The sequence below is a fragment of the Rhipicephalus sanguineus genome, chromosome 4 (genome assembly GCF_013339695.2).
Source record: "Rhipicephalus sanguineus isolate Rsan-2018 chromosome 4, BIME_Rsan_1.4, whole genome shotgun sequence".
NCBI lineage: Eukaryota > Metazoa > Arthropoda > Arachnida > Ixodida > Ixodidae > Rhipicephalus > Rhipicephalus sanguineus.
In genome coordinates this window covers 21,799,148-21,813,279 of record NC_051179.1, presented here as the reverse complement: position 1 = coordinate 21,813,279, position 14,132 = coordinate 21,799,148, and the positions used below count along the sequence as shown (strand labels likewise).

The 14,132-nt window shown below is 45.9% G+C and overlaps 1 protein-coding gene across 3 annotated transcripts; it reads left to right on the top strand.

The window, feature by feature from the left end:
• Positions 1 to 2,065: 2,065 nt before the first annotated feature.
• LOC119389587 (E3 ubiquitin-protein ligase RNF185) lies at positions 2,066 to 13,909 on the top strand. 3 transcript variants are annotated; one of them, XM_037656929.2, is made up of 6 exons: positions 2,066 to 2,175; positions 7,625 to 7,786; positions 10,528 to 10,656; positions 11,972 to 12,029; positions 12,274 to 12,391; positions 12,525 to 13,909. In XM_037656929.2, the coding sequence occupies exons 2-6, from the start codon at positions 7,629 to 7,631 to the stop codon at positions 12,620 to 12,622; spliced, it is 561 nt and encodes a 186-aa protein (XP_037512857.1). In that variant the 5' UTR covers positions 2,066 to 2,175; positions 7,625 to 7,628; the 3' UTR covers positions 12,623 to 13,909. The 3 variants fall into 3 exon arrangements, with proteins under 3 accessions (XP_037512857.1, XP_037512858.1, XP_037512856.1); XM_037656930.2 differs by having other exon boundaries at positions 2,125 to 2,421; positions 12,528 to 13,909; XM_037656928.2 differs by having other exon boundaries at positions 2,125 to 2,421.
• The last annotated feature ends 223 nt before the right edge of the window (positions 13,910 to 14,132 follow it).

Genomic DNA, 14,132 nt, shown 5'->3' with positions numbered 1-14,132 from the left:
AATTTTACATCCAGCAGATGTGGATGCAAGGTTCGGTTTGGCAGTGCAACTGTGATTGATAAACATAAACATGAACACACATAAATCATTATCGAAGCTGCAAGCATTGCGCGCGATCACCGGTCTTGTGTCACTAAACCCTCAATCGCCCTGTGAGATAAGGAGCTGAGGTTTTCAGAAAGCGGCACATGCCGCAGGCATTAACTATTTTATACCAGGTAATGCAGACTTTGGCAAGTCATAGAAGTTTTTTGTCATTTGTGTTCTCATCTTGCATATTGTTCCAAAAAATTTATCTGTCTGTATATTTATGTCTCTGCTTTCAAATAAACTTTCAGTTGGTAGTATGCGCTTGCCCCTGTCTAGCAACACGCTCATATTTCAAGTGTCACCTGTACGCGTTCTGGCTGTCCTGTAGTTTGCCGGCGTACTAGATCATTTGCTCACGCATTTTGCTTGGCCCCTAGATTTGCAATCAGAGTACTTTTGTTTTGGGCCAGCTCGGTGTCAACAGTCGTTAGGTGTGGGCAGAAGTGTAGAGAACAGGTGGAACACTGGGCACAAGCCTCTCCCTAAATTTATGTCTACCATGAGATAGCCAGCCTGAAGTTATACACAACAGCAGCCTCTTCTGGGTCAAAGATGTGACGCCTCACAAGAAAAATTCCTGGCTATACCACTGCGTGTTTGTCTTAATCCTGTTTGGTAGGTTAAAAATTAAACCAATGAACAGACTGGAAATGAGAGGCTGGGAAGCATAGTCAAGCTCACAAGAGCTTTTTCTTTCCATGCCCTCTGCTCCCTGAAGTGGTAAATAAAACGATTGCTTGACGCCAGGGGCGTAGCCAAGGGGGGGATTGGGGGGGTTCAACCCCCCCCCCCCCGAAATTTTTCAATTTTGCTTGCGCATATATACACGCACACATACAAACGCACGCACGAACATACATAAAGTATGGTTGAACCCCCCCCCCGAAAAAAATTTCTGGCTACGCCCCTGCTTGACGCATATGATATGCAATTATCTGCATTAACTATAACGTAGAAGTGTTTATATAAATTATAAGTAAGCACATGCTCTGTAAGTGAAGTGTCAGGGTTGTTTCATTAAATCCATGAAGTATTCCATTTCATTACACCAAGGGAACTTGACACACTTTCTCGGCATATCTGATATATAGAAATGCTTGAGCGGTTTCAGAAAAAAAAAAGATAATAAACGCGAAGCGGGCGCGAGTTTTCGTTTTTGTTCACCTTGCGCAGACAGCCATAGCCGGCAAAACTGGAGCAGGGAGTTTATACATATTGCCAGAACTTGGCACACGTTTGTGGGTTGCCTTGAGCGGTGCTTATTTTATTTCGCGCTCCTCCGGGGCACCTTTAGCAATCTCCACCCATATTACACAGCCACGAGCGCTTGTTTGCGTGACAAAAACACTGCGCTGTATTGCGACGTGATCCGACCGATTTAGCCGCCGTGCGCCAATAATTTGAGTGTGCGACTTGCGCGCTTATTCGAGTTATGCATTAAATACAACGTCAGCGCTTGGGCAATACAATTGCGTGCAGGAACCACACGGCGAATCGGCTATGCGGTGATATAGATCTCTGGTTCAACAACGGGGATAGATGCTGGCAAGGCTTAAAACTTGGCAGGCATCGCAGCGCAGGGGCGGTAAGCGCTCTCGACTCGTTCGTTCAGTTGCGTCTCCGACTCAAGGCTGATCAGCGCACCGCACAGTGGGCTCGCGAAAAAGGTGGCATGGTGCTCACGCTCCTCGACAGCGCAGCGAAACAACTCATTCGGGCTCAAATGAAGCACAGGGACTGTGCCTTGGACTGTGCGCTGTAGGATTGTGCCGTTAGCTTCGAGAAAAATGTCGTCTGCTACGGAATGTCACGTGACCTTGACGGCGGACACCGGCGGTGACGTCAGCGACAGCAACGGCGATGGGTACGTGGCATTGCCAGCGCGTCATGAGAAACAAAAAATTGCCCTGAATTACCACGTTTAAACGTAGCTGACTACTTGTTGCTCTAAGTTTGAGTGATTCTTTCTTGTTTCGTTTTTTAAGATATCTCTTCACGCTGGTCGCGAAGGATGTTACGTCATCGGAAGTACGCCATGACTTTGGACGGAGAGTTTTGTTGTTGACGAGAGGAATACGAGGATAGGTAGGTGCAGTAAATTTAATTTGCCTCTGAAAACGGTCGTGGAATTTCGCCGCGCGTGAGAGGACACGTAGCTTGAGGGAACTGCTGCGCCATGTCGGCTACGAGGAATTGTCCGGTACATCCCCCCGAGCTGTGAGAGAACGCCGTCCCTGTGGTTGGGAGCACGCTTGGCTTGCTGGCAGTGAAAGTAGTGGTGATTTGGCTCTGCCCGTAAAGAAGCCCGCGCTCTGCGAGGGAAACTTCGAGGTAAGATGCAGTTTGTGCCCGGGCTTGCATCTCAGTGTCTATTGCGTCGGCAATAGAACGTTTCAACGTTTTCTCGCGTCGGCGGCCGAGAAACGAGCTCATCGCGACCTCCCCAACACCGCCGCTTCTTCCCCCCACCCTTCATCGTGAAGATCGCTTGTCGTGCGTCATATGATATAACCCTTCTGTGAAAGAACGAAAAACGAGACCTTGAACGGGCCTCATCGGCCTCGATGGTTATTACGTGTCGTGCACCTGACTCGATCGTCGTACAAGCGGATTTCGATTGCGACCATAGTTGACGAGCGGGCGCTGGCTAGGAGGCCGCCTCCCAAGCGAGGCTATCGCCTCGTTTCTTTTCGGCACACGCGGACAACCTACATTCTCTCTTTTTTTCTTTCTCACCCCCGAACGGTGAGCACGTGTGCCCATTTCCGACTTTTACTTCCTGCGAGTGTTATATAGAAATAGCCTGGTGCGCGCCTCAGGTGTCCGTGCGCTCCGTTGCGGTGCGTGCGCCTCTGGTACTGAGGAAAGTAAGAATAATCGAAAAAGAGCGCCCGGGACGACGACGAATGGTCTCGTTTACGGCCCCCGACCCTTATCACCACTCGCTAGCGACTGCGTCCCGACAAACACGTATGTATAGTCTGCGTACAGTGCACTAGAAGTAAGTTTGCGGGTATTGTGTAGTACGCGGTAAGTGACCTCGCTTGGAAACCCACTTCGCTAACCGAAGCGCGAAAGGTCGAAACGAAATCCAGTCCGTGATGGTTTTGCTTACAGCCGCTTAGTTCGCGACCTCCTACGAAGAATGCTTGTATGTCGCGTTCGTAAACTTAGATCCCTCCGTTTTTACTTCTCACACTGGAGGAAGAATGTAGGTGTGTGTATAGTTAACACAATGCGCGACTGATGCGGCGCCGTAGTCGAGAGAGGAAACGAACAAACAAAGAAACGAGACTCCGATGGAAAGCTGTTCAACCGCGTCTACGTGCAAGCGGCGCAGACGTTCACCTGCCCGTTGCTGCTGCCAACAACTGCCTGGTGGAGGACGTCGCTAGCTGAGCGCGCGTGCACGTAAAGACGGAAGTGCGACCTTGCCGCCGTCTCCCTTGCCGGCGCAGTCCGACGTGGGTTCGGGACTGTCGAAATCCGGGCCTGCTTGAAATGTTAATACCCGCATATCTGTCTCTGTCATCTTCTCCGTTACCCCGCATTATTAATTGCACTTCGGGGCGCCTCTTTTTCTTTTTTTTTTATTTTTTAGCACGACAGAGATTGTGCTGTGGATTAGTCCCCGACCTCCAGGTGTACCTCTGTGTTTTTCCCAACGTACTGATCATGCAACGGTGACTTTAGTTAGACAGAAATGTAGTCAGCTGTGAAGACTCAAACAAACCAAAGCGCTAGCCATTTATGAATGTAGTCGGCTGTTTAGATAGCTTGCACGTGATGTCGTGGACGCAGTTTCATAACGTACTGGTCCACCAACGTGGCGGCATGATGACGTAAAGGCAGTATAATCATATTGCACTTAACCTGCTTCAATATGATAGCAATGCAACCACATTGTTATTGGCCTATGTGTGTAAGTAACGAAACACCTTGGAAGTGATGTAATGATAACGTTAGCATGACATCACAAATCTTGTATCCTTCCATGCAGTGCACCAACATTGCGGTTTCAGTGACGTCAGTGCAAGCCATTTATAGACTCAAATAAACCTAAGCACTAGCCATGTATGGATGTAGCAGCTTACGTCAGTGCGTCATGCGAGCAACAGAAGGGTGATATTCCGGAAACAGCTGCCACACGTCCAAATGTAACTTCACTAGATGCGGCGATTGTTATGGAGTTTTTGCTCTGAGCCGGGCAGTGTCAGTTATATATTGTTGCAGGGATCATGAATACACAGGAGAGGCGGAAGCGAGCATATTACAATATTTTCAAGGAGCTGCGCCACAGAATCGCTGACAGCATCTCGTACGGCATGCCACTCTCTTTCTCTCTTTGTCGTTCGGCAGTCTTCAATGGCGTGCTCATACAATGCCTCGTAACAATATAATAACGTTGCTTTCATTACATTAGCACTGTTAGACAAGAGACTCGGCATTGTTGCTGGTCTGGGAGAAGCTAGGAAGCATCTTTATGTTATGTACACGCAAGATGCTTGACAGACTTGAGCTGTATACAGCTCAATCGACAAAGCATACATGTGCACTGAATGCAAATACAAGCATACAGGTTTATGCAGCCATGGTATGTTTGCCCTCAAACTGGTGCCAATATGTGCACCTCTGTTTGCATAAAACTTTCTATATCCTTTTTCCTATTTAAATCCATTGTGCCGTGTATGATAGGAACATATGAGGCCGTGCTGATATAACGGGAAGATATGTAGCCCACAGGTGTCTCTGAAGCACACCGACTTGTGAATGGAACATATTCAGCAATTTCTTCGATTTGATCTCTTGTGACGTAACCATTCGGTAGGTGTATCAAGGTGTTGCCCATTCTTAAGGTGCATGCCACAAGAGGTACAAAATAACTTGTTTCTTAGTGAAAAACGAGAACACAAGAAAGGGGATGACACTACTCTCAACTCAACTTTTGAGACTAGCACCCTGTCCTGTCTCCTTTCTTGCGTTGTCTTTGTGTGCTGTGAAAAAAAGTTATTGCGACTAACTTGTCCATCATTGCAGCAGTTTGAGGTAAAGAATTCTTAAATGTTGCTGTGAATGCATTGCCTGTCTCTGTACATAGATCTGTCAGCAAGCATCATACATCACCGTGCATCCTCCTAATCATGTGCTTGCACTTCGGCACAACTTGTGGTCTACTATGTAGACCCAAAAATTACACAAGAACAAATGTAAACACTGTCCGAGATCTCGCATTACATGGAATGAAATAAAATGAAATCACATGCACTGCCATTAGTTCTAAAGCGCTTAACTGCCTCATATAGCTTCAGATAAGTGCACTGGATCTGCATATTTTCTTTAGGATAGAACGAATGTGCAGATTATATTGGAAGTTCAACGAGCTTGTGCTAATTGGTTTCATCTTTGTTTCTTTCACGTTCAATTTTACTTCTTTCAGTATTAGTTTTAGGATAAGTCGGTCACTGAGTGTAGCTGTGGAAAGTGAGGTTAAATTTGTCATATGCGGTTAGTCATTGCTACAAACAAAATTTCACATAATAACATTAAAGACCATAATGTAATATGTTCAGTTATCTAATAGCCACTTCCAGATAGAATGACATGCCAGTAGACACTACAGGTGTGGACTGCGCATCTTTCTAAAAGGCAAAAATTGTACGGTGATGATGTTTAGTGTGTACACTTGTCAGGAAAAATTTTGCAAGAGATGCTGTCTGTATCTGGGCAGTTGTAGGTGTGACAAAAATTGTTTCATGGACTCTTTCAGCGCGATATTTTGTTGATGCTTCAAAGCACATCGTTCAAAATTATCTATTCGCAAAGTTGTGAGGCCGCTTGAAGCACTAATGAGTGTTTAGACCACTCTGTGTGCTAGAATTGTCAGACTCTCACTGGCTGGGAAACTGCAGCTAAAGCAAACGTGCATCTCTCCCCTGCAGCACCCCATAAGCTCCATTGTTAGTTTTTGAACATTAAACTCCATGAATCAGACAGCCAATCAATCAATCAGTCAGTCATTGTTGACCTCTTCTGTGGACAGTAGGATGCTGTCGCCAACACACCATATTGTGGGATGGATGCAAGGTGGACAACGGGGGGGGGGGGGGGGCTGGCTGTCATAGACACTTTGCAAGAAGAATGTTATCTTGCTGCGATAATGTAAGGAGTTCCGATAGCTGGATATTTGTTTTTCCGATTCCTCTCGCAAAAAAGAGCTGCAGTATAGGCAGAAAGAAACCATTTTGAAGCATATGTTTGTTTTCTTTGTCTGCCAATTTGTTTTACAGTTCAGTGCCCATTCGCTGGAATTCCTCTAAACTTCGTTGTCAGGATGTGCATCAGCACTTTAGCGGCACAATCTGACAATTTGGCAGTGCTGAAGCTTCCTGTCTCTGTACTTTGCAGTCGAGAGACAAAAGCCTCGCTGATAAGGTGGCTCGTGCTTATCATAGATTGCATCACTAGCAGGATTTGTTTCCTTTGTGTGCGCTTTCTCAACGGGCCCTTTTGGCCTTTGGCAACAGTGGGAGGGAGATAGCATAGCCACAAGGAAAACCAGTCACATTTGTAAGGGTGTCACGCTTTTCACTTATAAAGAAGCTTGCAGAGGTGTTGAAATGTCAGTCTCTTTCTTTTTCTTCCCCGGTGTCATAACCTCCTTGTCTTCGCTGATGTATTATGGACAGAAGATGCCTGATATTTTATAGCATGCTGGAAATGCAAGTTTTCAGATATTTGTTACTGGCACATTATGAGCTTTACCAATTATATATACATGCACTAATGATAGGACTCTGCAGGAAGAACAATTAACGAGGCTTCAAGGTGCTTGAAGAGAAATGCACCCTGGAATACTGTTCACCAAAGATGTATGTTAAGCAGGTTGCAATTGTCAGTGATTCCGTAACGCAATAATAATTGTAGGGGCACCCCTACACCCGAAAACCTTAATATGATTATGAGGAATGCCGTGGTGGAGCGCTGCAGAAATTTCAGCCACCTGGAGTTCTTTAATGTGCACCTAAATCTAAGTATACAGGCCTCTAGCATTTCGCCTCCATCGAAATGTGGCCGCGGTGGCTGGGATTCGATCCCACGACCTTTGGGTTAGCAATCAAGCACCATAACCACTAGACCACCGAGGTGAGTGATGCCATAATGCAAAAGTGAATAGGGGTTGCAACTAAGATAGTGGTACTATCTAACTAAGTGTAAGACGGGAAAAAAGTTAATTAGTGTGGATTCATGTTGAAGCTAAATGGGTAAGTGGGTTTTACAGATGTGCATGAGGTGAACAAGTGGCACAATGGCTGCTAGTTTGTACGCATATACCAGTACTCCCTTGCATGTGGTGGCATTGGTCGCTATGCATGGTTTGCTCTACCATTTAGCAGTAAGTAGGTAGCAGCAAGGCTTAAAAGGCACATAGTTTCTGATGGCTTGTAAGATTGCTTTCGCTGCACTCAGATTATCCCTGAACGCTACTTGAATCTCGGCTGCCGTTTCAGTGATTTCGTTCGACCTTTTTGTGCAGGGGCATGGTGGTGACGTCGGAGAACCCAAAAGGGGCATCGGCCTCTTCGAGCAACGACGAAGGCGGCAGCACGAGCGGCCAACAGGATGGCAGCTTCGAGTGCAACATCTGCCTAGACACGGCCAAGGATGCTGTGGTCAGCCTATGTGGCCACCTGTTCTGGTAAGTGTCAGTTTGGACAAAATGCTGGAGAGATGGGTCAACTTGCTATCAACCTGTGTGTGTTGTGTGTGTGGAATGTGGCATCTTATTAATTTTCCAAGGTGCCGAGGAACTTCTCAGGTGTGTTTAGAAAACGTGGTGTGCAGATCACGCATGTGCCAGTAAGCAAGCTTAAGGGTGACTTGCATAATGTGAAGGACCCTCTACCTCGGCAACGTTTCCCTGGTGTGGTCTACAAGATTCCATGCGTCTACTGCGAATCGGTGTACATTGGGGAAAGCGGAAATTTCTGCAGACGTTTGAAGCAGCACAAGATTGACGTCGCCAAGGGCCACACAGTGACAAATGCACTCGCAGAGCATTCCGAGAAGACGGGCCACAAGATAAGCTGGAAAGCGTGCATCATGGCCACGGAGGAGAATTGGACAACGAGGCTTAATCTCGAATCACTAATAATTCAGACAACAAGTAACGCAATCAATAGATTATCTCGCCCACTAAACCACGTGTACTCCTGGACTTTGCATCATGCACTCAACGCTAAAGAACTTGGTGCTCTGCCGTCATTCCAGTGTTAACAAGGGATCCGTACGGACCCCGAAATGTCATTTTGTTTTTTAACATTGATCAGTGGCCTGCTTTTTTAACAATGCCTATACCTGACCAGATGGTATTCCGTCGAACTCTTGACTACGTTCTCAGGCGTATACTGCCATTACAGGTGGGCGGTGTACTTTTCATTAATGTGCATGTGTAGTGCTGTTGCAACTTGTGTGACGGGGTCTTGTCTACAGGCAACACAGTAGAAAAATATTAACATTTTTGCTTTAGCCAGCCAGCAAAAGTGGAAAGTTGCATATTAGAGTGGTCTGTTTAGCAGCAGATGGCACTCTACACACTTTCATGCAAGCAGGAAACGTGAAAGCAAACCGGAATGAACATTTCCTTTTCTGCACTTGTATACTTGGACACCACCGAAGAAATTTATTGCAAAAAACAAAAAAAAAAGCTATAATTTCTTGTTTTCATTGGTGCCTTAACATTTATGGGCATGTTTTTCGGTTATTTGTAGATGTACATATCTTTTATGTAGAGCTTTTTTTAAATATTTGTTTTGAAATTGAATTGAAATTGAGGTTTGGTAATGTAACAGCGGTAGCGGCTATGCATTATCACATAGAAGTTATTAAAAGAAAAAAATGTAATATTAGAACATGTACAGAGGTATGGAAAACCGAAACACAAAATTAGCCATAATGAGTGAACGAGGTTTTCTTGTACTCCGAGGCATGCAGGCTGATATAGTACAGACTGATGAAGAGATCAAGCTTTCCTATACAAGACATTCGAAAGAGCTGATGAAAGTGCGATAAGGATGTAGATGTGTCGGCATACTGATAAATGCAGCACGCAAACAAGATATTAGATATGCGCATACGGACCTTCAAGATTAGCATCATGCTCTGATCAGATAAATTATGCCTACATGCAGCCAAAGGCATGAGGTGATATGCGCATATATTTACATGCAGCAAACGCAAGCTGTGCTCCACTAAGTGCACAAGATAATGCATCTGTGCAGGTAGAAAAGGTGAAAGTGGGCTTCAGAAATCACAGCAGTTCCGCATGCTGTGCTCAATTGTCACTTTCACTATCTGCATGAGAAAAAGACATCACTATGACAGGTAGCACATACAGGTGCATAGGGGGTAACTACACTATTAAACGCCACCTAAGTAAATCAGACCTACATTGCCTTGCAAGAGCAATGTTGTTATTGTCAGAGACGCCATATGGATCTATTGTGACCACCTGGGGTTGTCCACAATGTGCACTGAAACCCGAGTACATCAGCATTTTCGCCCTCATTGAAATGTGGTTGCCATAACAGGGAGTTGAACCCAAAACCTCGGCTGTACAGTGCTACAGCCACTGAGCCATTGTTGCGGGCAACACGTTTCATCTGCTTTGGAGATTTCCAGTATGGTTTTTATGCAGGTGCACTCTTGTAACTCTGATTTGTAGGGGGGTGGGAGGAAGTGAAAGGAAACCGCAAGCTTTTTACTTGATTTACAGATTCCGCAGACTTCTCACTGACATAGCAAAAATTTGTGAAACATCTAAATAGAGTCTGTCTTCATTGTAATGAAGCTTCATTACAGGCATACGTTTCTTTCATGCCAATGTCGGTGAAAAACGTTTCGGATTTGTTTTCTTGTGTCTAATGATTCATTGCATCTGTGTTGATTGCATCATGTGCCTGAGCAAGTCCACAACACAAGGTGCACATGTCAGTGTCTTCACGTGGGGAATGTGGCTTAGGCATTGGCCCATGGACACCCCTCTCACAGGATGTGGTGAAGGTAGTTTGCATTGCAACTTTTGCTGCACAAGCGTTTTCGTGATGAAAGTGAACAACGAAGTTGAAATAGGGCTTGGCAGTGGATATAGCGCAGTTGTTTATGAAGCATTTAATTTAATAAATCCCACATTTCTGGTCGGAGACGTCTTTGTAATTAATTAGGCCAGCTAGACAGTAGACAGGCACTTATCTCAGATTGTTCCACTTTTCACTCCAGTTAGTGGCCTAGGAATGGTTCGCGCACATGCGGTCACCTCCATGCCTTTCCGAATTTATTACGCCTGATGCGCCACTGACATCCTCGAAGCGAGAGCTTGTCTGTTCCGACATTCCTCGAGGTTTGTATCTCTCATGTCGGTTTCTGCCTACCGATTCGCAGCTGGCCGTGCCTGCATCAGTGGCTGGAGACACGGCCCAACCGCCAGGTGTGCCCAGTCTGCAAGGCAGGCATCAGCCGAGACAAGGTGATTCCCCTTTATGGCAGGGGCGGCTCCAAACAGGACCCCAGGTGAGTATTGACGCAATTGTGTTTAAGAGCCCGTCTCGCTGAAATCCCAGCATCGGCATTGATGTCGTTGGTTGTGAGCAAAAAATCGAGATAGGTGCAAAGAAATAACAAATATTGTCGTTTAGGGTGTGAATCGAACCCAGGCCTTCTGCGTAGCAGTCTCATCATGTTTACCTCAGAGCCATGCCAGTGCTTCGGAAAAAAGTCCTATACAGGCGTCATGTAGTGTGAGGATTCATGTCAAAGCGTAATATTTCATCAGCAGCAGCAACACCATCAAGAAAGTGTGCAGCTGCATGTATTACCTTACAGATGCATAGTGGGTGCTTTGCTGACTCGCAATATGATGAATTATGGAGTAGTGGGCACTTCGCAACTGCGCTCGCAATAAGCATTCATTCTAGGAGAGTTTCAAATGGCCAGTATTACACGCACAGACGTACTCACAGTACAGTTGAGGTGTCCGCTGAGAAGCGAAGCCTGGCCAGCGAATGAGAAGACAATGCAAATGGGGCCTGATCACTATATCGCGCTCTACTCTTGAAAACAAAGCTGAAGCGTCCTCATATTTTTCGCTCTTGACTTCAATATACACTATGAACTTGGGTACCAGTAGCAGTCTGACTGCACTAACATAAGGGTCCGTAATGTGCTGGTTAATAAAGAAGCTTGAGAAACATGCTGAGGATCACGTCATGAGCGACGGAAACAAAAGTGAGAGGCATGACGGGAAGAGGTCAAGCTCTGCATAAGAAATGAAAGCCGAGGCAGTTAATATCTTAAAGGAAGAAGAAATGGAGCTTGGCAGGCAACCTAGTGCATAAAGTGGACATTTGGGTATTCCTCCTCTTGCACTCCATTGTTGGATTTTGTTGTCCTGACTGTCATTACCTGGTAGTGCTTGCATAGATAGTCATCTAGCATTGGGATAGGTATGTACTAGGAGCATTGTAGATGATTTTGTGCATATGCTTTGGATAAGGTATTACTGCTGCTAATGGGTTCAAAGGGAGTGGCACAGCAGAGATACAGGTAATGAAATTTCATGAAAACTGGAAATTTGCAGCTGTAGGATGGTGCTAGTGCAATTGGAGGTTGGTGCGAGAGGCCTTCATGCTATTGTGGACTTAGGCTGACCATGATTATGAACCTGGGCCTGCTGCTTGCTTGAATGATGGATGGGGTTCTGGAGCAAGAAAGTTGACCACACAACACATTTTGACTCTTAATGCTGACAGAATTTAAGATTATTTCCTTATTGGGTGTTTTGCCGAACACTCACGATAAAATTTTGTCTTCCGCTTGCTAATCGCAGGGAGAAATTGCCTCCTCGACCACCGGGACAGAGATCCGAACCAGAAAGTCACCCTGGGGTAAGAATTACGGAAGCTCCTACGAATATTCCTATTGTAAAAGGGGTTTTTCTTAATGTCTTGTGCACTTAAGGTCAAACTTTGTAATTACATTGTGACCTTGTTTGTTGACTCGTTGTAGTACACTTACTTTTGCTGTTGATGGGCCTGATTCTTGCTGCACGAGAACAGATCTTAAAGAGAGTGTGTATGTAGTCGGGTACTGACGTTGCGCAGTATACTGACAGCCTCGTTTCCTTTGCAGTCTTTCACCTCCTTTGGCTTTGGAGACACCGGCTTTCACATGTCGTTTGGAATCGGTGCCTTTCCCTTTGGCCTGTTTGCTTCCACCTTCAACTTCGGTGACGGCCGTCCTCCGCCGAGTGAGTACAGTCTTGCTTTAGTTTTTTATAATTTTGTCACTGATGTGTATTTCGTCACCGACGCTTGCTAAGTTCGTGTCATGAAAGCGCGGATTAGTGATTCTCATTTCAATTTATCTTTGCGGCATCCCAGCAGCCATGGGCAGCCAAGAGCACCGCCAGGACCAGATCGTGTCCCAGGTGTTTCTCTGGGTGGCCTGCATTTTTCTGGTGTGGCTGATCATCGCGTGATTGGTTCTCGCCGCCACGAAACGTCAGCTGTGCCGTTCCCAGCCAAAAGAGTCTTGGGGGGTGGGGCAACAATGCCTTCCGAACCGCTTCTCTCACTGGACTGGTCTCCCCGGAGCCTGCGGCGGTCGGAAAATTCTCGCGTCCATTTCAACGAAGGCCTCCTCCCCCCTTTGGAGTTCCCTCCCTTCCCCGCCACCTTTCTTCTCCGCTCCTTTTTGTACGTCACGTTGCCGTTAAAAAGCATGTGCGACGGGCTTGTCTGCTAGACAGGTGTGCCCCTAGGGGCACCGAAGACTGGACGTTACGCCGCCACCTCCAGTGTCGGAAGGTGGGCGGGTGGGCACGAGCGCACGGAAGCTTTTGGGCAACAAACGTGGTCTTGACTGTTGCTCTCTCCCCTAGACATCTGTTGACAAACAAGCCCCTCGCGAAGAGACCACGTGCGTGCAGACCAGAAATACATTCGTCGAGTCTGGGGTGTAACAAAGGGGTGGGCATAGTACTTGTGTAATTCCGGCTGTGTCGCTCTCGTGGTGTCAGACTTCGTTTTGTTAGTGCAAAGCATCAGCCTTTAAAAAAAATGGAAAAACAGCTTTACCGATCAACAGACGTGTGCAATGTGTGCCTGATGTGATTTCTGTGTGTGTTTTCTGTTTGTTTTTCTTTCTTTAGACTTTCCGTAATGATGACGCTGCAGCTGGCTGGACTGCATTGTTTACTCTTTCTCTTCCTCAAGTTCGGGACGACGAGAAGAGACTGCTCACATGTAGCTTTATTTCATTTATTTTTTATCCATATTTTTCTTGATTTTTTTTCTTTTCTGGGACATTTCTGCACCTGTTGCTGACATTCCTTCCCAGCTGTGGCAGAGGCCGAGGTCTTTCAGGCTTTTGTGCCATTCTACAGTAGCCACAGTTTTGGCCATTGTGTGTCGCTACCAGACGCTGCGACACATCAAGGCATTTGCATTGGGGTTGATATTTTGTAATAAATGTGTATACACGGAGTGGAAATGTGTTCTGCACTGCTTTTATGGTGCAGTTGTTTTATTTTTTTCTCTCATCTTTCCAGTCGTACTTGTCAACTGTGTGTAAATAAACGGCCCTGTTGTGAGATACTAGGCAAGATGGAGTATATTTACTGCAGAAAAAAAAAATTCTTTGGAAGTCCTTGCAGCCATGGGCCTTGTCAGTCATTGGTTTCATGGATTAGAAATTGTTGGATATTGAATGGTTCGAATTTTATATATTTTTTCGTTCTCTGGGAAATAAAGAAACAAAGACCACACAGTTTGCCTCTTTCTTCTCTTATAACTTGTAACTAGAGCAACAGCTGGTACTGGTAATGCTCTGTACCAAGTCTTCGCAGCACACATTAGCAGGCTTGGGACAATACGAGCTGTGCCATATCTTGTAGTGGCTATTGTCACTGCAAGAATAACAACTTTGAGAGAAAGGGAAGGGGTTTAGGAGCTGGATAGGTGGGGTTCCATGTCCAAGGCTCCTAGCTT